The sequence below is a fragment of the Rhipicephalus microplus genome, unplaced genomic scaffold, assembly GCF_043290135.1.
Source record: "Rhipicephalus microplus isolate Deutch F79 unplaced genomic scaffold, USDA_Rmic scaffold_48, whole genome shotgun sequence".
Taxonomy (NCBI): Eukaryota; Metazoa; Arthropoda; class Arachnida; order Ixodida; family Ixodidae; genus Rhipicephalus; species Rhipicephalus microplus.
In genome coordinates, this window is record NW_027464621.1 from 924572 (window position 1) to 947598 (window position 23027).

General features: G+C 41.9%; 1 protein-coding gene across 3 annotated transcripts in view; it reads left to right on the plus strand.

Annotated features, from left to right (window-relative positions):
* LOC119176980 (enhancer of mRNA-decapping protein 4) overlaps positions 1–23027 on the plus strand; it is a 311927-nt gene that overhangs the window by 194809 nt on the left and 94091 nt on the right. The window contains exons 15-20 of one of the 3 annotated variants that reach the window (XM_075884808.1): positions 3145–3219; positions 9193–9351; positions 9695–9841; positions 16688–16916; positions 21334–21584; positions 21727–21882. In XM_075884808.1, coding sequence (XP_075740923.1) covers positions 3145–3219; positions 9193–9351; positions 9695–9841; positions 16688–16916; positions 21334–21584; positions 21727–21882 — 1017 coding nt within the window. The remainder of the gene's footprint in view (positions 1–3144; positions 3220–9192; positions 9352–9694; positions 9842–16687; positions 16917–21333; positions 21585–21726; positions 21883–23027) is intronic. The other 2 variants (XM_075884809.1, XM_075884810.1) reach the window with 2 other exon arrangements.

The following is a 23027-nucleotide window of genomic DNA, read 5'->3' on the forward strand; positions in this document are numbered from 1 at the left end:
TACAGTAAGTTGCATCACAACAGAAATAGGTATAATTCACTGCCTAACTGCTGTTTAGGTTGAAATTGGGTCGGCGTTGTGGCCTGTGTCACAGCTATGGAAGGAGGGAGCAGACGACAAAGCCGGGCATAGCAGATGCCACAGCTGATGCATCCAGCATCAAGCACGCTGATGGCCAGAAGCCGTTCGGGCTGGCTCGGGACTTTTAGATCACTTGCGTTTGACGTAGCCGCCTTTGAGCCGAGGCGTCCGTGGGTTGCCTGCGAGTGATCCGGGACTTAGTAAATTGATGAAGTTCGCTATCACATAATGGCGATGGAGCACGAGTTTGTGTAGAATGCCTTCATGTGCGACTGAGCTGTGCACGTTGAAATTTGTTGGCTTGTGAAGTGCAACAGGTGATGTCCTGCTGTTATTATGAACTTTGATGTTAAGTAAAAGTAGTTTTGCACGGTGAAAACAGCTGCGTCCCACCCTTATGCATGCGCAAGCCTGTGACTGTCAGTGTGACAAAGGCAGGAGATGAGCTGTATGTCGACCAGAAAAAGTTTTTGCGGACCAAAAAAAAAATGTGAAAATATCAGCTTGTGCCGCCTGAAGCTACTCTGTGTGGATAGAGTTTGACTAGGTAATGATTCTTGGTACATATGCACTCGATTGTGGCATATGTAGAAGCGCGTGAACTTCAAGGAGAATAAATTTTTCATTCTAAGAACTCATCCTGTCTCCACTTTTCTATTCGTCAATCTAGGGGAACGCAAGTTCATATTTTGCACTCGTGAATATGTGGACGACATTTTATTCAAGCAAAGATGTTTTTTTAAAGATGATAGTCTTTCTTAGGGACCTTCGACGCAAAAATTTCGCTCTGTCTGTCTGTCTGTGCATTTGTCTGTGCATTTGTCTGTCTGTCCACTTTTAACGGCACTGGGTACTTACTTGAAACGATCGACCCTATCCACAGCACCCACCAATGTTGCTCAAGGTTTGGTGTTCATACTTGTGCGATTGTCAATTAAAAAGCAATTATTGTGCATGTCTGGGGCACCACAACAACGCGTATATATTCTGCATGTGCGCCTTTTACTAGAAAAGGCATACTTAAGTAATTTTAAGGACCGTAGCGCTTAGCACGCTGCGCTGACCATGCAACGCTTGGACGAAAAGGCGAGTATTTCCAACGCTTTGCTAAGACGAGATGGTGTTGGCACCTTTCGTCACCTTGCGTTCTACACCTTATCACTTCTGAGACGGGTGCGCACACCCGTCTCAGAGCCATGCGCTTCATTTTCCAAGAAAATGGCCAGATGGCACCCATGTCTCACATGTGATGCGACTTGATGCGCACGCTCGCCTCCGCTGCACGCTCGAGGCACTCTAACGCAGTACCTCCAGAATACCATTCATAAATTTGCTTGTGCAGAACATCAAATAAATGTTTTGTTCACTCTCTTCACACGCAAGACTATCATATTTAGACGACATCTGCAGATTAACATGCAGATACGAGACAAATTTTTTTTATGACTTCTGAAAATATGTCGGAAGATGAGGGTTCAGTGTAAAACTGCGTCATATAACCAAGATTTTTATTACATTACTTCTATGGGGATTTTGCCGAGACTTAATTCGTCATAAAATGTGGGTTGTCACGAAACGGGCAAGGGGGGCATAATCGACGTTCCACGTATGATGTATGTGTTTGTTACTTTGTTACTTCATTCACCTTATCATGGGAGCGAAAGCTGGTATAATGCATAGCATTCCTAAAACAGCTGTCCTTAAACAAATTATTTTCAACTATACTATGACATTGCCAACCATTTCTGCCTATTCTTGCAGCATATAGAGTAAAGTTTCCCTGAGCCATGCAGCGTGTTTCAGAAAAATCCAATGTTATTTTCAGTCGAGTCCGATGATACAATTACAGTTGATGCGAATTTCGCGGTGGTTTCAAACTTTCCTTCGTATGCACTACATTATACAAAATATGCCATGAATTAGTCTTATACGAACTGGTTCTCTGGCCACAGCGGATGATGCGAACACGCGATTGACTGCTGCACAGGTTTGGCAAAACGTGGCTTGGCTGTGGGGGGGGGGAGGTTCGTTCACACCGTGCCTCGAAGGGATTTACCCCGCTTCACCACCAGAATTTTGGCCAAAAAACCACGCCGCAAGGCTGGCGCGAAAAAATCCTCCTAAGACCCATTTTTCGGCCACGCGATAGCAGATCACCTATCTGCGTCACGGCTTGAACTACGCTGGCAGCACTAGGTCTCAAACCACATGATGTAAACGAGCCGCAAATTCAACATGGTGGCAAATGCATCGGCGGTAGCTTGCGTCGGTGCAATTGCGATCTACCCACGCAGCATGACAAAGCTCAGGGACTTGACAAAGACGTGTTCATGAAGAGCCTCGTTTGGGTTACGATAGCTGCAAACACTGGAAGTAGAAAAACGTGCATCAGCAGCGAGTCGGCATGCCCTAATGTGTCTCGCTCGTTTTTGTACTGCTGGCTGAATCCGTCGCCGCCATTGCGTTCGCTCATGTCATTTCTGCTGGTGTATCTCCCGAAACAACGTTTGTACCAGTGTAAACTGTTTCTTTTGAGAGCTTTGCATGCATAACGAGGATTCGGTACGAATTTTAATGCTCAGGAAATGGGCAAAACCGAATAAATTCTGCGAATGTGGTGGTGGTAGGCAGAACGAATGTCAACAATTTTCAGCTGGCACGGACGTTTTTCTGGCCCCTTAAGCGGCGACGTGAGTGAATTTCTAATGAGTTATGCCGTTTTTTCTCCCTTTGATGCCAAGTGTATACACGCTTTAAGCACCAGCAGCATGAGTGAGGAAACCCCGGCCATTTACTGAGAGGTGGGGAAAGCAGGAAAGTTCAAAAGAAGATCATTGACTATTTTTTGGGCAAGTAGTTGACGCTAATAAAGTTCCCGTTTATCTTCATAATCAGCTTTAACTGGTTTTTGGTTCATATGAATTCGGGATTATCCGAATATTTTGCATGCTCCCTTTGAATTCATATCATCAAGATTGTACTGTATCTCGGTCTGTATTGTGGTTGAAATGATTTGTGATTTGCTGAGTTGTTTAGACCATGTTTCTTCTTACATTACTTTAGTGCCTGGCTGTACAGACCACTTGTCTGATATTAGTGCTGATGCCGACGATGATGAAAGAGCTGGGAAAATTGGGCGTAAGTTATTTTTTTCTAGTTGAAGTGTTTTTTGGTTTACTGGATTAGTTGCAGAGGTATGCAAATTATGCAGTATTGGTTTAAATTGAATGTTACAGGTACAAACAGTTCAAATTCTTAAAAGACATGTTAAATGTGAGGTGTCAGGATCTTTTGAATATTTGTTACTGAATAGAAAAGAAGTTCAGCCTCTAGGCATTGTCTCCACAAAGGAGTTGTCTTTCAGGGGAAGAAGTTGCATTGCTGAATTCTTTTTCTGCTGTAAATGTGAGATCCATGCATAGTTCTTTCCGTAACTTTCCATAGGGTGAGCATTTTGGAATAGACAGGGAAGGGGGTTCATTTGTGCTCAGTAATCAAACCAACACGAGCCTCTACATTCTATGCAGGTTAATGGGGCACAATGTCAGTGATCGAAGTGCTGCTCCGATTTCTCGAAAATGCTTCAAAAGAAAAGTGTTGCTCTATGCTGCACAAAACTTTTTTTTTTTTTTTGTTATTGATTGCCCGAAACCTGCTCCGAAATGGCACTGAAAGAATGAGAAAAACGAAACTGTACGTCAAATCTTAAGCCGTAATGACGCCAAAACAAATCTGTATACTGTCATTCTAGTATGCTAGGAAAGTGCAGCATGATCAGCTCTGACTTAATGTAATTCACAAAGTTCTTTTTGTTTGTTTTTTCCAGCTGAACATGCAGACTGTTTTGGCAAAATTTGATGAGCGAAATAGCTTTTATTCGTCATCATCCGCAGGGCTATGCCCACTGCAGGGCAAAGGCCTCTCCCATGTTCCACCTATCTACCTGGTCCTGTATTTTCTGCTGCCATGCTTTATCTGTAAACTTGTTAATCTCATCTGTTCACCTGATTTTCTTCCTCCCTTTCATATGTTTGCCTAATCTTGAAAACCAGTCAGGTACTCTTAATGGCCAATGGTTATCGAACTACGCGCTACATGCCCGCCCCATGTACCTTTCGCGATTTCAGCTATGATATCCTTAACCCCTATTTGTTCCTGACCCACTCTGCTCTTATCCTGTCTGTTAACGTTACACCTAAAATTTTCCTTTCCATTGCTCACTGAATCATTCTGAATTTAAGCCTCCAGGTTTCTGGTTCAATTATCTGCTACTTACCATATTTACTCGTGCAATTAACGGACTCTCATAATAAATATACCCCCAACTTCAGTTGTCAAAGTTTGGATTTTTCTTTTCCTCGTATAATAAACGCAGCCCTTACACTCGTCCGCTGCAGTCCCACTTACCAACACCTGGTGCCTCCTTGCCAGTTGGATCTCTTCTCTTTATTATTATGCCGACTCCCCTCGCCCCGCCGCGGTGGTCTAGTGGCTAAGGTACTCGGCTGCTGACCCGCAGGGCGCGGGTTCGAATCCCGGCTGCGGCGGCTGCATTTCCGATGGAGGCGGAAATGTTGTAGGCCCGTGTGCTCAGATTTGGGTGCACGTTAAAGAACCCCAGGTGGTCTAAATTTCCGGAGCCCTCCACTACGGCGTCTCTCATAATCATATAGTGGTTTTGGGACGTTAAACCCCACATATCAATCAATCAATCCGACTCCCCTCAGCCACCTCCGCTCACTCACCCCCTTCGCCTGCATGCCGAATAGTTTTTCTTTCTATCTGTTTGCGGCATGTACCCAGTCTTTTTTAAATATCTGTGCGCCACAGCGGGTTTCACAAACGATGCAAGTATAGAGACATCGCAGCTGACAAGCACACTGCGAGCGAAGGTCACAAAATTTTCTGCGCCAACCGACGATCGCTTCCTGCAAATATGAAACTTTTAAGGCCCAACCACATGCAGACTATTTTCGAGCGACGACGATAGGATTCGCTGTCGCTATGGCTGTTGGAAGAGCCACTCGTCATCATCGCGTCGCAGGCTTGTGGAAAACCAGAAATAAATCGCTTGTCGCCCAAAAAAAATCGTGACGATTTCTGCAACATGGTCCCCAATTCTCCCTTCGGTTGCAAGCGAGATGGCCGCCGTATTCTGACGTTTCGTTTTAAATCATTTTGGTTGGTTTAAATGCTTCAGTGGTAGCTTGCTACAGTTTTGGTTGCTTGCTATAATGTCAACGACGGCGGCGCGGTCCTCAGGGGAGGTTACCACGAAGTTGGCAAAGTGCTTTGGGGTGTCATAGCGCACGTTTCTGGGGGGCCTCTCGAGGTCACAGCAGATACCTCTGTTGCGTTAAACGTTTGCAGTAAATTATTGCAAGAAAATATAGCAGCGAAACGCTTTTATGGCATGCACGGGCGGTGTGGCAACAGCTCGCAGAAGACAGCGCCTTGAGCCAACTCTCTTCGAAAGTTATTTCGTTAATGTGTGCATTTTCCCACCACTTGACTTATATTTTGTGTACGTAACCTTATTTCAATATATCTGGAGATATGTTTTTGTAGTATTGCCCATCTTTTTGTGCACCTAGTTTTTGTGCTTTTGAGTTCTTGTTTATTATTATGCTGCACATTGGCTTGTGCTATTTCTGTTTTCGTGCATACTGCAGTTCCGACATACAGTTTCGACGTATCCGGGGTAAGAGAGCAACGTCAAGCCACGACTGTGTGGTTTTTCTTTTTTCCTCCTCCCCAGCCATGTATTTTGTGTATGCATACCTGAAATAAAAACTCAGAAGTATGGTGGCTGGAGGGGGAGGTGACGAGAGGGCGGTGCAAAAGGCGATGCGCTGTTTCATGATACGTAGCGGCGGTATTGCAGCTAGCAGTAAGATGCCTGTTTGCCGCGGTGGTCGTGGCTTTTCATCTACTGCGGACACGACGCTCATTTTATTATTGGTTGCTCGTTTTAGTATCGGCACGTACATCTGAACTTGAGGATATATGCTCATGCGGTGCAAGTATCCGATACTTAGTTTTGGTACGTCTCTGTAATGTTATAACACTTTATTTCACTGCAATCCCTTTTGGCTAAGCGGGATCGCTTTTTGAAATCAGTAGACTGTCGTCCTAGTGTGCGATGTGCAGCTGAAGTTCATAGCACCTACATTTGCTAAAAATATGGCTGGGCTAAGGTGTAAAAATATACTGTCGCTGTTCGTATCAACACGACACTTTTATTCGCTACACGCGGACTTCAATGATAAATATTTATTTCGCCCACAAGACTAATTTACAAGAACATATTTAAATCTAGAAACATGCTTGAAGTCAAAAAGAAGTGCAAAAATGCATTTTACATACACAAATAAAAAATAAAAAACAGCATATCAAGATATGTTGCAAACAAAACATACTATAAAATGAAAGTATCAGTGCAGTTTTATGGCATATCACAGTAACGTTACCTTAAATAGTGTATTAGTTACAGAATAGAAATGTAGATAATGTGATGCATTTTGGGAAAGAAGAAAAAACCAAGTGCTGATTAGATTTATTTGGATGCCGGAATGATCCATGCGAAGCAGATCACGTCGAAACCCAGATCAGTCATTTTACAGGGTACCACTAAAATCTACAAACACAACCATCATGCTGTGAAACTGATGCAAGATTTTTGTGCAGTAAGAAATTCAGAATATAAACGCTACACTTTTTTACAATACATGTCTGAATTTCAACAATTTCATTCTCATCTGTTTTTCACTTTGTAAAGAATGCTGTCTTTTCATTAGGAAATAAAGCCTATATATTATCTTGTTGGTGAAAATTGTGTAACCCTAGGTATGCAGCCAACAAGCGTCAGCTTTGCGAGCTGAAGGAATAACGCTAACTGAATAAGGCTATCACTGTTCATCTGCTTTAAACTACAGCAGCATGTAAATGTGTTATCAAGTGTTGCCACGAGCGCATTCACTTTCTCTGATGGGCATAAAAGGCCTCCGCTGTCGACTGCTTGATTGAGGACCCATCTTTTTCTCGTAGAAGTTTTCCCTCTTCGACAAATACTGGGGGAGGTTAGCGAACACCGTAGATATCGCATCGCTAGTCACCAGAGGTCAATCGGGAGGAATATTCACTGTCTCGCCCTTGACTGCAGTGTCCAGAATTGATCACACAAAATTTTGCTTACCAAAATACAGCTAGTAAATTCTCGAGATTGCGTCGAGAATGCTACCGTGCTTTTAAAGGTTCAGGTTCTTTCGGCATGGAAAACGACACTCGTTTTCCAGATCTCGATGAGTCGTACCCGGACGAACAGCCAGGTGCGAAGCAGTGTGTCTGCGTCATTTTATTCTTCTTTTTGCCGTAGTCTATACTGCTAGCAGTAAAGCACGAAGACTTGCACGGACAAACAGCGAAGAACACGCAAAAGACACACGGCGATGGGTGGCACAACACGAAAGAAAGCACGTGAGCGAGCGCAGGGCGCATTGAACCGTCTGCAGCAGCGCCGCAGGGTGTCCGCCTCTGTTTCATGAAGCAAGGGAGAGCTTTCTTTGTGCCATCGCACTGTCGCTCGCGCCACCTCTCACTCTAGTTACGATAACCGAAAATGAGTGAAGTGCAACAGAGGAGCTCAGCGACCTAACTTTTCATTTTTGCATTACTTTTTTCAGCTCGGGCAGGAAACGTTTTCTTAAAATTTGCCCCACATTATAAATGCACCCCCAACTTTGCTCCAATTTTTCTAGAAAAAAGTGCGTTCATTGCGCGAGTAAATACGGTATTTGGCAACAGAGATATGGGACTGTGGTTACTTCTAAAATGTGGTGCTCAGCTTTATTGGTTTGATCTCATTGGTGCCACAGTACTGGTCATTTAAATATATACCTCATTTCACGGCACATTTGATAACCAACCAGCTTTTTGTTTTTTCATTGATTGTTGTCTGTGAAATATATTTCATAATAGACATTAGTATTTATGAGATGCTTCAGCAATGTTTTGAACTCCCAGGAGTTGTTTGGCGAATTTCGCATCTGCTCCTAAAATACCAGTAGCTGCTCTGAAACTAACCCCCCTTTTTTTTCTTCTCCATAAACACTTGTGGCTGCTCCAAAGTGGTACCTTTTCTCCTCTAGCCTGCTCCAAAAAGTAAAAAGTCTCTTCCATCACTGACATGTATTTCTTACTGGTGCTTCAAGCATTTTAAACATATCAGCTACATAAATATGGGCCAGTGACGTAGCTTGCAGTGATTACCAAACTTAGCAAGGATAAACATTTGTGCTCAATCTTTTCAAGTATGTGTCGGACATAGAAGTGCTTCCTGTGTGCATACGGCAACAGTAATCAAATGTTATGCTAGTTTGTTCTATGTTCGCTTGCTTCTTTTGTTTATCAATGTTACACTCTAGTATACACACTATAGCTGCTTGAAGCTCGATCTCCTTTTTACTACAGGGGTATTGTGTCAGTGACAAACGAAAAGCTGGATTATCTTTGATGTAACAGAACCCATAAATTTTGCTTTTCTACCCTCTCAGTTGCTGAAGTTTGCTTACCTTTTTAATAATTTATTGCACCATAAGAAATGCCAGATTATTAGAAAACATAAAGGTTATAATAATTATAGAAGAAATAAAACGAACAAGAAACCGCTGTTCCTATTAAATGCTCTTTTTTGGAATAGCTTGGCAGTTAATAGCAGGCAGCCATGGGCTTTGGGTACCATTTCTCCTATTGCCCTACGTCACTTTATTCTAGATATTCACGTTTCATTATAAAAGTTTATTAGAAGTTGAAAACTAAATATGTGTCATTATAATAAGCTCGCTCTGAAAACATTTTCTTTTGTGTCGCTGTATCATTTATGTCTATTCAGGCACCTCAATATTCCAGAGTAAGCACTTTTGTGTAACAACACAAAGTTCTGTGAAGTTTTTGATACATGTTGTCTTCATTTTGTGATGTATCAGTTCATTTTGTGCCAGCTTTATTTATTTTTGTAAAATTTCCTAAAGCACCTGATGCTCTAGTGACATTTTTCAAATGGATGTTTCAATATTTTTTTATTTCTTTACTTTTATTTGTTTCTTCTTTCAGGTAATTGTGATACTCCTAGCAATGAATCTAAGGAAGATAGGGATGATGATTCAACCTTTGCGGCAGTGAAACTCCTGCTCAAGCCAAGTGATTTTGTGTCTCCTTCAAGCATTTCTACTTCTTTCACACCTTGTACGACAGCTGCATCCACTAATACTGGTTGGTGACATCTTGGACTGTCTCACTGAACTCATTTTGAGTATTCTACAACACATCAATTAGATAACTGTAAATTGCAAGGAAGGGTCTAGGATGTTGCACTGTTTAGATATCGCATAAATTTTCTGATACAAGAGAAGTATTACGACAAAAAATTCTGGTCCTGTATCGAATTGAATCAGTTATGTGTACATTGTTCTCAAGTGTCTAGGCAACAAGTAACAATAGCTTTTATTACTATTAAAATAAATATATTAAACTGTAATTAAGTCAAACCTCATTGATTGAACCAGTGCCGTAGACCTGTCGCGGAAAAGGGTTGAAGAAATTATAGCATTTGCAGCCATGTCTCTTACAGCGAATGGGCATTCCGAAGCCGTTCGTGAGCTGTCAGAGCCACCTCAGCGCAAGTTATCTCAAGGAAGCACAGCGAGTTCCTCAAGTCAGGAAGTTGCGGACATCATGGCGCCTGCAGAGAGGCTTGCTAATGGTATGCACTTGTGTTATGTTCTAATTAATGGAAAACATGGCATTGAAAACTATTTTTGCCATTTACAAAGCTTAATCGATGAAATTTGACATGCAGATCTGATTTGCTATGCAGATATAACAATAACTCCATAATTGAATTATTTTATGTGCTATTATTATATTGAGTTATAGCATGACGGACACTCATTTTCAATGTCAAGCTAATTAGAGGTAAGTTCATCAGGATTTTTGCATAAGCATATTTTGCAAGGCCCTGTTTTGTGCTTTAAAGCTGTTGGTTTACTTTAAAGGTGTGGAAATATTCGAAAGTTTCGAATATTCGTCGAATATTGCATTTGTAATATTCGTGTTCGATTCGATAACCACATATTCGAAAATTTTGATTATTCGATGTTCACGAATTTTCGTTTGCATATGTCTCTGTGAAGAAGAACTTCCGATTTTGCGCGTTTGTGATAAAAGCCTCAGTAGTCGAAGTCGTAGTGATTACTACGACTTTGGCATTAGTGCTGTGATGAATACATGGAAATTCACGGGAGCACGATCACGGCTACCGACCAATGTGGCGGCACGCCATCGCGACAAACCTACCAACCATAAACATCTCAGTCAACCTAAATCGTGTACTGCCTGCTAGGCAGTACGTGTAGCTTAGTGGTTTAGCGCACGCCGTCCGCTGCCGTGCCACTGTGCGTTGGACTGCAAGTGCATATTGCTCGTGGCAATGAAGGCAACTTGCCGCTTCAGCATTGGCTCCTCATAATAGTTCTCACACGTTTGCTGGGTCCTATGCTGCGAGCACGAAAGGAAAAAAAAAAGTCAGTTTCGCAGCAAAGGCGAAGGAGTGAATGCGATAGCAACAATCGAATAACTTGGAATGTAACGCTGGAGAACGGCTAGCAGGTCGAAACGTGCAGTGCGCTGCTCACAAATGATGCACAAAAACAACACACACAAGACGAGAGATAACAACATTCACAGCTCTACACTTAAGGGGGCAGACTGCTCTTTGGGACCAAAAAGTGACAAAAATATTCATCTTTTAAAATTGACATATTTGGTTTTTGCAAGTATTTTTCTATCTCTCTGCAAATTTTCACGCACCAAGAAGTAGTAATTTTTTTGTAATGTCATTTTAACTGTCCAGATTCTTGGTGCTGTTAACATGCAGAACCTGCAAAAAAAAAATGGGGAACCGACTTTGAGGCTTCTTTATAATTTGCCAGCCCCTTTCTCTAAAGCTCTACTACAAATTTATGAGCGCCTTCATGAGGATTGCTAAACATGCGCACCATGATCGTTGCTTTTTGAAGAAACTGTGTGTTTTCAGTTTTTTCCATTTTTCTCAAAATAGTAAATTTGTGACTATTCAATTTTGAGGCCTCAATATCTCTGCAGCTAGGGCAGGTACAGCAATATTTCTATTTGCAGTGGAAACCTGTATGTGTGTAGAATGCAAGTATGGGAGCAAAATTTAGAGCACATGCCTTTTTAATTAATTACTAATCAAAATTGTAACACAATTCCAACTGCTTTTGAAAATGTATAGTTCATTTTGCTGCAAAATAACCAATAAAGGTCTAAAAACAAAAACCTCTTCCATACTTTCACTCTATAGTCGTTAGTCTATGTTGGCATGTCCTAAATATCACTTTTAGTTAAGCACTTTTTTTTCTATGGTGGCCTTAAACAATAGGGAGTGAACTTAAGTTATCTCAGCAACAAAGTGAGTTACAGGAAAACTAATTACATATTTGAAATCAGCAGAAAAAAACTGTATAACCCTGTGCAGTTTTATCAAGATCACTGAAGAAATAAACAAAAAATGTCTAAGACCAGTCTGCCCCCTTAATGCGCTGTTTAAGCAAAAACGACGTACGAAACATAATCACAGGTACAGATATGAGTGCGAATTTATGATTGTCCCAGTTGTTACTATGACGGATTGATGGATGGATGTATCTGGCAATGCCTTTTAGATGGGGCAGCAGCTCACGCCACCTAGCCATAAAGTTGAATACTATCTAATCCGCCCTCCTCCTCATCACCACCCCGACACGTGGTAGATGAAGCACGCCTTTGCGCATCACTCTGAGTTGGGTGCCAAGCGTGGGCGGCTTTTTTTTTTTATGTTTTCACACACACACACACACACATATACGGTGCATGATGGCGGCGGCAAAAACCAGCCGAAATTGTCAAAAACCAGCCGAAACTGTCTATATAATTCATATCGCAATAAAAATATCTCTACGCTGTGGGGATAGGTTTGCACAAGGCTTGCCTACTAAGCGCAACCGTGTAGGGATGCGACGTCCTCCACTGCCACTGCGTGCGAAGACGTTGCGGCCGGGTTCGTCGATTTCTCCGGCACGGCGCAGAAACCACGCACGAGGCAGGATAACAACAACAACGGGTTTATTAAACCAAGATGCAGCACAGTGCAACACTCACGGGCTTGCAGGCCATATAGGGTACTCCGCAAGACCTGGCAAGTACGCTTGCCTAGGACGCGACGACTCCCGCCTGCTAAGCAGCGCGTCAACCTCTCGTGGAGGCCTGGGAGCACCTGCCGCGACGAGCGAATCGTCGGGCGCTACATAGCTCGTAGGAGAGGAGGATGTCACGCACAGCCCAAAGGTAAATGGCGCTGCGATGTGACGTAGGCCCGCGCAGCGCACCAGCGTAGCGGGCCCGAACATGCCAGCGTGGGAAGGAGCCGACAGTTGACTCGCCCAGACCAAGAGGCGCCCTGGCAGCCATCTTGGCGGATGCCGGTGCTTATACGCGCCCGGGCTACGCTGTCGGTGCGCGCGCGGCAGCTGGGGAACGAGGTGCCAGGTAGGAGGGCGCTCTGGATTCCCACAACGCAAGGGCAAATGCATGCGTATATGTTGCAGGGAACGGCGCTGATGGAGTGAGCCAGTTTTCGCTAATGAACCACCGTACAAACGTACGTGCACATGTCAGCCTGGCGAGTTGTCCGTCAGTTGTGCCGCTGTTTCAGCATGTATACTTTCTTCGTATTTCCGGAATGATTTCATGGTAGCGGATATAGTCGTGTCAATAAGCTGAAGTGTTTTTCCGCGCAATGGCAAACACAGAAAAGGCCCTGCATTTTCGGTAACGTTACAATGGCGTCATCACATATAGTTCTCCGTTGCTAACAACAGTGCACAGAAGGTGACGGACGGATAATTGCGGAGTTCTGCTGCCTTCCCCACAGCGCCTTTGAAAATCTGTCGATCGGGCATCGCGCTCGTGTGGCAATGTTTCCTGCAATCAACCCTCTGTTACACCATTGCTGCGATCTCGCTCTTTTGTCAACGTCGGTTTACTGCCATCGGCAGCCAGTGCGCCGAAGGGAGTTGCGATGTGGCAAAATAGTGCCCTCGCCGCCAGTAGTTGTGGTTCACGGTATCGCTTCGTGCCCAGTACGCCTTGGTCATGATCGCCCTGTTATCAGCGCAACACAGCATTCTTAATCGAAATATGGCGTCAGTTCTCGAGAAAGGCGACCGAAGCAAGCGAGATAACGAGTATTGCTATGTAGTTAAAAAACACTCCAAGTACTCCTATTTTTCTTAGTGGCTTGGCTCTATGAACAGGGGAGAAAACTAAAGAAAACTATATAAAATCGTGGGCTTTCAAACCAAAATTGATAGTGTGGGAACCTGGATTAATTGTGACCTCCTAGGCTGCTTTAATAATCGCTTAGACTTTGCGGGTGTTAACTGTTACACCATCAGAGGAGTGGCCTCATGCTCACTAGTCATCTTGGCAAGTACGAAAGCTTTTTTTTTTTTTTGTAATAAAAAAAAAGATACAAAAGGTTTGTTCTACATGTGGATTTAACCCAAGACATCACAGTCACAACTCAAGTATTACAGTCTTACACTTTCTGGCAAGTACAGATGGTGAGATTTTTTTTTTATTTATGTGTGAAATAACTTACTATAATTACAATTGTACTGTTTCTAACATAAATATATGATTGAGTAAAAGATTACTGGTGGAAAAAACTTGCACCTCTTCATTATTGGATATTCGATTCGTATTCAAAAATTTTGATTTTCGCACACCCCTATTTATTTTTGTGTTTTTATATAAGCATAGAGAAAATATTTCGAAATGTCAAATTTGTGCATAGAGTTATTCGTTTGTTTATTGAAAACTTTCGAGAAATTTCGGGAACAGGGACCTAAAAAAACTGCAACTGCCATGACTAGTCGTGAAGGAATCCATTTTCCATAAGATTAAGCACCTCTTACGCACTGACAGCCCCTTCGTAGGTGTTAAAAAAAAAAGTATGTTGTTCATGATGATAAAAAAAAAGGGGGGGGGGACCGCTGTTAGTAATAGGGCCGCTGAAGTAACAGGGGTCCCTCGCGCATCCTGAGTAATCCTTAATGCTACGTATGGTGCCGACGCATTTTCTACTGTACAAGTCCGTTGAACGGTGAAACGCGCTCCCCACAGGGGCTCGTGGCGTCTAGTCCAATTAGTGCCTGAAACTCTGGCTGGGATTCGTTGGTGGACTTCTTGATATTGCAGTCTAATGTTCGCGCTTTGTGTCCACAGAAGAACACATGCACGGTAGAAACGCATTGACACTTTTCTTTTAATATACTTTATTTATGGATCTTCATTCAGAAATTCATTTTTTTTTAATTCCTTCCACCAGCACATTCGCATTTGTAATCGCTGTTGCGGTAAAAACTCTTGAATACCCTACCATTTCGAACTCGGGATTGCTAGGGTCCGTATTCAAAGTGTACACATGCTTTTTTAATGTCATCTCATTATTAAAAGCATTCTTCCTGGTTGGAGCAGCCGGAATTCAGTTTTAATGCGTACAGCTTTCAATAGAAAGACTATCGCTGGTAGCTCTGGGGTCGAAAGGCTTGCGGTGAAACGGCTGCGCCTTGATACACGTCCGCCCCTCGCTTTCCAAGGTCAATAGCCGACGGTTAAAAAAATGAAACATTGCGTCTTCACATTCATTGCTTCGTTTTTTGTTTGTTTGCTTGTTTTTCTGGGTGGGAGAGGGGGCAGAACCTGCATCGTATGAAGGGCGCATTCCCGAGCGCCATCTTGAGGCCTAATGAGACATGCTCATAAACTTTCTGTGCCACTATAACCTCTGCTTTGCGTTTAGATGTCTGGCAGTGTAAAAACCTTGTCCCTTTAGCCAGTGATCCTTGTCCAGGGATCTTTGACAGTGATCCTTGACAGTGATCCTTGACAGTGATCCTTTTCCCTTTAGCCAGTGTTCAGTTCAGTTCAGTTCATCTGAGTTATGCGACGTTGTGTCCAAGAGATACTAATTGTTAGTTTCACTCAGGCTCTTAGCAATGAATGTGATACCAACAGTCTGTTCACATTGAGAGTTCAATATAGAAAGTAACAGCCATCTTCAAAGCCTGAGGAATTAGCGCGAGTGCCAGGGATCACACCCAAGGTTCATACCCTCCCCCTCCTCCTCACCTCCTGAGTTCCTAGTTCCTTCCTGCCTTTTGAAGATTGGTGGCGCGTTCCTCTCTGCTTTATTTTGGTAACATGCTCCCCTCCCCCAAAATATTTTTGCCATAGCATGTACATAGTTCAATATTATCATTTGCATGTCCTACCTTCAAATCAAGGTTCACTCCCCTCCCCCTCCCCCCCTAAAAAAACAAATTTAAAGAAATACCTATGTCCCTGGCGATGGCTGAGACTGGTCGAGAATGTCTTTGTTATTGCTATTGCAATAAAAACAGAATGTCTCTCGCCTTCTAGTCGTGTGCATGCATAAGGTACCCCGTAAGGCTGTTGTTTATGCATTGCTTTCTAAAACACTACAGAGGGATTTTAGAGTATAGACAGAATGCCGTAGCCATATAAAACATTGCTGCAAAAGGAAAACAAAGTTTGTTAAATCGTGTAGTTTCGGCACAGAGAAATGAGTGTCGGAGGAGGTTAGCTCTATGAGACTAGCTAAATGACGCCATGTTGAGTCCAGCAGTGTATGGTTGTGAAGAAAAAGAACTTTATATCATTCGAGTGGTATAAAGGAAATGCAGTTGCGAGTGTGTGTGTCTCTAATGTTGTATGTCACAGCGTTTGTCTAGCATATCTACTGATAACCACATAGGTGTACAGAATGTTATTTCATGAAGCACAGTTTTATTCAACCAGTATTCTGTTTATTTGCCAGGAAAATAATCACTGGACAAGTTTTAGAATGGCCAGTATAATGATGCCATTGTTTTTGCACCATCAACTAAAATAGGGAGTGCTCTTACAATGACTGGCTTCATGCGATTTGAATGGAATGGAAATATTGCTAGTTCCTCACAGAAGACAAAAGCTCCAAGATAATTATTCATGCCCTCTAATGTAAATGCAATTCGCTTCTTCAGGATGTGAAGTCAGCTGGTCTAGATTGCTCCAAAATGAATAATTTTGCTGCTCCAAAGTGTTCCAAAATGGAAAACTTTATTGCTACAAAGTGCTCCAAAATGAAAATTTCACTGTTACAAAAATTGCTCCAAATAAGAAGACTTCGGTGGCATCACTGCATTGTGAAATTATGTTTATGTAGCATACTTTAACGTTTCTAACCCTCAATTGAAGGTAATGTATTAGTCGCAACATGTATCGTGTATATCAACTGTTGTGTAGCCACGTCTCTATGTTGTGCTCTGTGTGTTCTATTAGTCTGTGGTTTTTCATGCAATTGAAACATGGTGAGGGGCTCAAATTATAATAAGTATGGAATTGCTGCTCGTGCATAACAGCATATCAAAGGTTTAACATATCAACTATTTATTTCTTGCATATTGTATTCATCTGTACCATCCAGCTACTAATAGCTCAGATGAGGATGATGACGATGAGGACGAAGAGTTGGAGCCAGGCTTGGGGTATGACTTTGCAGCTGAAGACTTGACCTCTACTGCACTTCCACCCGCAGCTGATGACCCTTCTATTGTTGCTGTATCCACTTTCAAAAGCCAGGGGTTGCAGGATGGAGCATGGCCTCAACCTCCAGACAATACTGAAGTATTTCATGCTGTTACAACAACTGCAGTGTGCGTTGTCATTTCTGTTATTTACAGTTGCACGAAAAGTAGAATTTTGCAAATGCATGCTTCTTTCCGGGGTCTGCTGGTAGCCAGTCAGTAATATATAAGGTAATCCTTTTTTTTTCCTCCCTAGTCTCTCCATGACGTTAACATGAAACAAAGGAAGAATTTTCTGGTCGGTGCTTCTAGTGCTGTTATATTGAGCAGAACACCACTCACATGTTTTTGACAGAACTAAATAATAATAAACATAAGAGCCACGAAACACAAGAGCCTTGAAAACTGGGGAAATGTAGTAGTAAACTCGCATTTCATTGCCTGTACAAATCGTGCAACATTCCCTAGTGCTTTTAATCATGTGCAATCAGATTTAAATAGTTTTTTATACTTTTGTGAAATATTTGCTGAATGCATCCATGTTTCTGAGCAACAACCTTGCACTGTTCGCATAGTGTCAGCCACCGTGGCTCATAGTAGACGGCTGAACTATTCGCAAAAATTAACGTACCGACATAAGTGATTATGTGGTGAAAATGACCTCTTCTCCACTTGCTCCTGAACTTCGTCACTCATGCACACATTGGCCCCATTGAGACCAGAATTAATTAGGTTTTACTGTATGCTGTCTCTTCATCATGTGGGGCATGTTTTTTTTTTCTTTTTCATGTTGCTCATACGCTTCAATGAATGGCATAGCACTGTCCGACATAGTACAACTGACTAGCCAACCAGTAGTTGATGATATATGCTGTTGTTTCATAGTATTACAGTAATTTCAGTAACCTGAGCTTTCTTAACTTTATTGGGACTTTTTATCGTTTCTAAAATTAACTCTGTCCAAAAATATCTTATGCTAAATTTTTTGAATAATTTGAACAGCCACTACCAAGTTGCTCTACAAGTGCATTAGAACAGGGCTCTTGTTCTTGAAAATGTTCTCGCTACCTAATTTTATCTGCCATTCACTCAGACAGTCTGATTACTTTTTTTCTTATTTGCCTAAAACTTAAGTGTGCTCAGCGATATGCATTTAAATATATAGAGCGCTTTGATCTAGCTGTGGTCAACATTCTTGTTATGAAGTTTGGTAGTTAAGTGCCAACAATTTTTGCACAGTATGCATCAAAGGTTAACCGCTAGGTTTGAAAAAACTTCTTATTGGTTTGCAACTGTACTCGATTAAACTAAATGGTAAATGTTGGTAAATGTATTTTAGAACAGGCCGAAAATCATTTTTATAGACTGCCTGCCGAAGCAGGAAGAATGTTCACCTTTTTCTTGTCTGATGGTCTCTAAACTTATAACGCTGATTGTGTACTGCAATGTTTTTAGTTGTCACAATTTCTCTAGGCTTTCTGGCTTCATTCAGAGTTTATTGTGCCGGTCTAATTTAAGCTCCCTTGCTTGTGAAATCACTTATGTCTTTCATATGTCTTGCTTACCTTGCTAAAGCAGTGAACTGATTTGCGATAATGGTAAGCAGAATAACAAATGAGGCCAAGAAATTGAATTTTGTGTTAGTTGTGAATCAGTATGATTAATTTACATCTTTGTCACTTTCTCATACATGACATCAGCGGAAAGTGTTTGTCGACTTTCTTTGAGTAAGTCCAATTCAGTGGCTTATTGGGAGAACAGATCACCACACATTTAAGTGGCAGAATAAAGGTAGCTCAGATCGAAAGTAGCTTTTAATCTCATCTGTTGCTTTGCAGAGTTGTTCATACCCATCATGTGAATTAAGTGGGTTTAACCAGAAATTGGCGTGACATACTTCTGGTAGTTGTCTTTCAATAGTTGTTTATTGGTGGCTGCTTGTTCGTGCAGCATATTATGCACATCTGATATCATGCAAAAGCTTTTTTTCATCTACAGATCACTTTAAAGTTTGTTAAAAGTGACCTGTGGTAATTATTGTGAAATGGTGCAATTCAATCAAATGTAGTATGATTAATTTACATCTTTGTCACTTTCTCATACATGACATCAGCGGAAAGTGTTTGTCGACTTTCTTTGAGTAAGTCCAATTCAGTGGCTTATTGGGAGAACAGATCACCACACATTTAAGTGTCAGAATAAAGGTAGCTCAGATCGAAAGTAGCTTTTAATCTCATCTGTTGCTTTGCAGAGTTGTTCATACCCATCATGTGAATTAAGTGGGTTTAACCAGAAATTGGCGTGACATACTTCTGGTAGTTGTCTTTCAATAGTTGTTTATTGGTGGCTGCTTGTTCGTGCAACATATTATGCACATCTGATATCATGCAAAAGCTTTTTTTCATCTACAGATCGCTTTAAAGTTTGTTAAAAGTGACCTGTGGTAGTTATTGTGAATTGGTGCAATTCAATCAAATGTAGCTGTAAAAGCAAATCCAAAGTGCAACTAGCAGGTGACCAGAATTATGTCACTGCCCACGACAATTGCATTGCAATTTTGTACCCTAAATTAATGTATGTGTGTCATGCATGCTCCTGTCGAAACCTGCAATAAGAAAATTGCACAGCAATAAACTGCTTGTAACAACAAAAGAATATCTAAAAGAACACCCATGGGAATCAATGCGTCTAATATTTTTTTAGAACGAAATTTTGCAAACTGCAATCCTGTGACCAAGAAAATTCAAAGGAGGCTTCCCAACGCATTTTATTGGTAAAGTATTGGTAAAATTGGTAAAGGGCCAGAAGCAGTCACATGCTTGAGGCATTGTCTTTATCACGATTTAACCGAGGAAGAACTGTGCATGTATTACATGCAAACTGTCGACAAGGTGAGCTAACTGAATTTTGGTATTTTATGACTGATAAAATCTTAAACGTCTCCCCCCCCCCCTTTTTTTTTTACGTTTAAAAACTACAGCAGGATCTTCAAAGGGAGGGCTCCCACTTGCTCATTTGACCCATATACCTTGCTCCACTAATTAGGATAATTTATTTAATCACTGCCATTATTAGCATCTCTCCATGTGAAGATGTCTGCCACTACAGAAAAAGTAATTGTCAAGGCAGCAAGCAAGTATTGTAGTTGTGTTATGCAGTCGAACCCCTTCATTAGAGAGACCACCACTCTGCCCACATCGAGGTATGCTGCTTATGATATGAGACACTTTATTAAAAAAAAGACAAGAATCGCTGCCCAGTGCATCTCTCTTATAAAGTAGTTGATGTGTAGTATTGATATGATGTTGATAATGCTGTGAATAAAACTTAGCAAATATTGCTATGCCTTTAAATGTCTGAAGTAACCTTGCTCAGATTTCTTTGGATAGCAAGAAGCTAACCCCTACACCGACAGTTATTACCGGCTTCTACTTTGCCAGGTTCTTGTGATTGTTGTCAGGTCACAACCACATGAAATCATCTGAAATGTTTAAACTCAAAAGGACTTGCTTCATCATTTGTGCATTTTTAGTAAAAACTTCTGGGGACATTAGAAGAGACTGGTTTATGGTTTAATGTGCACCGTGTATTCACAGCCACTTCCGATGCAAAATCACTAGGAAATATATGGCTAGTTTTAAAGTTAGACCTCGTTGCCATTTGCTTACATCTTTTTGGCGGTACCTATAGTGGCACCTTGAAGGTGCAGGACACTTCACTTTTTACACTTCGTTTAAGCATTGGCCTCTCTCGAATTTTTGCGCAGTCACCAAGCGTCTGAAAAGGGTATTGACACAAAAACTTTGGCTTCACATTATTTTGCTGCAAAGTGCTGCTGGGGTCCTCTTAGTCATAACACGGCACATCGATAGCTGCAGCACGTCACAGATAATCCCCTAATTATCGAAAAGCTTCAATTCCAGTTTAGAGCTCCAAAAACGACAAGCCGTTAGATGTGACTACCGCCAACTAGCGTGTGCAGCTCTCCATCATGTTAGCACACAGAACTGTGACACACTTCTGCACAATCTACATCAAGCATTTCTTTCTAATGGGAAACGGAACTGCAGTTTCGCCAAACAGAGAAAACTTTCAACACGTGCGCTGCACTCAGCGGCCGGAAAGTATAGACGGCTAGAACAAACTCAGAAAAAAAAAAAAAAAAAAAAGCGGCTATGGCATCATCATAACTTGTTTTATTGAGTGCAGTGTGCTGACGTTTAAGTAAGGTGGTCCACAAGGGGTCCCTTTAGATGGTGTCAATTCCTTCAAAATTCAAACTTCAAAATAGCTGTAAAATTTTTTCCAAGCTATATTTGCTGTTGATATTTTACAAATGATATACACATGTTCCGATCCTGCTGGCTATCTCTGCCGTGAAATTTTGTGTCAGTACCCCGTTAAAAATGCCCAAGTTTTGGTTGCAATTGTTGAGGGGTGATGTTAAGCATTTATATAAGCTTTTGCCTTTAGTTTACAATACATTTTTTATGGTTTTTATTGACTTCTGTCTAGTTTTGTGCTAATTAACGTGTCACTTTTGCAGGTGCAAGCATGCAAAAATGGATGATACACCTCACGTTGAGGAGAAAAGTGCTGGCCATGCAGTGGCCGAACTGGAGCTTTTGGTCTCCCACCTTGCAGAGAAAACTACCACACTTTCAAAGGCAGTAAATACTCTGAGTTCTCAATTTCGGGAACACCATGCAGTGCTTGTGAAGTTGCAACAAGCACAGTTGTATTGGGATGAAGAGCTATCGGCTTTGTCGACTGAAACCAGATCAAACCTCAGTTCTCGTATCCTTTTGGGGACATTGCTTTTTCTTTCTTTCTTTTTTTTCTTTCTTTCTGCTAATTAACTTAGCATGTCAAGTAACTTAATGGCTTTCTGTACCATATTGCAATTTGAGCCTTATCTTCTTTGACATCTACATGTTAGTTGGTACTTTGGAAGCTGCCGTTATACGGCTAAGTGAAATACATAAGACCGGCATTGACAAACAATCAAGCATTCTAGCTCAGAGCTTGGCCACCATGCTTGGCTCTCAACTTGAAAAATGCATCGCCAATGAATTCAAGAACGCTGTGGTCCCAAGTAAGTGTGGCTTTTTTTATTTTTTAAGCTACTACATTAAAATACAGTCGAGCCCGCTTATAACAAACCTGAGTGTGACGTGGCATCCAGTTTCTGTGTTCCAAAGTTGGTAGTAAATACAGCACAGCTTTTAAACAGTTCCAAATGAAAACACAATTTTTCCTGCAAAAAAAAAACTGTAATGCGTGTGTTTCGAAGAGCAAAAGTGAGCTTATTTAAAACAGCAGCATGCTCTTCACAGAGGCCTTCAGCTTATACAGGCTGCCTGAACCTAATAATCTAGCCAATAGCTATAATGTAGCCAATATCTACAAGCTTGTGAGCACTTGCTCCAAAGTTTCGTCGCCGTCATCATCTGGTGAATTGCTCTTGCCGTGCACGATTCTGCAGTGTTGGCATCATCATCGGCCGTAATGAAATTATCCCAGCAGATGTCCCGCCCTCCCATGTCGGAGTCGACGACGCGCTGCCACAAACTTGCTGCTGGAGTGTTACTGTTCGAAAGCTTCAGGCTTGGGATCAGGTCCGACGTTGATGAAGTTGGCCTCACGAAAAGTTTCGCAAACATGCAGTCGTTCGTTACCTCTGCCCATGAAGCCTTCACATTCCGCACAGCTGAATGGTCACCCGAAGCAGCCACTCGGCTGTCAGGTGGTCAATAGTTATGAGCAAGTGCTCCACAACATCCATACCGTGCAGTCCACTTATAGCGATGCCATATACATATCAGTAATAACGATGGGTTGACTTGAAGATCTAATTTTATACATTGGGTTTATTGGGGGAAAACTATATATAACGATACGTTATCCACTGCATATTGGTTACAACGATCAAATGTTTTGCTGTTTGGACGGCATGTTTCATGCAAAATATCTAACATTTATATAGATAAGTTAAACGAACTATGCTGAGACAAGAGAATAAGTAAGTGTTTGTATCTACCGCCATTGCAGCACAGCGCCGGCAGCAAGTCCTGGTCGTTCCAGAAGCTGAAGAGAATATTGAAAGTTGCCAGGACTTGCTACTAGATGGCGCCAGCAGTGTCACATTTTGCGCCTCACCACAGATCGACTGAAGAATATAACAAAAATAAGACTTCATGTGAAAAGCAAAGCGGTACGCTCCGCAACTCGCTGCCTCCT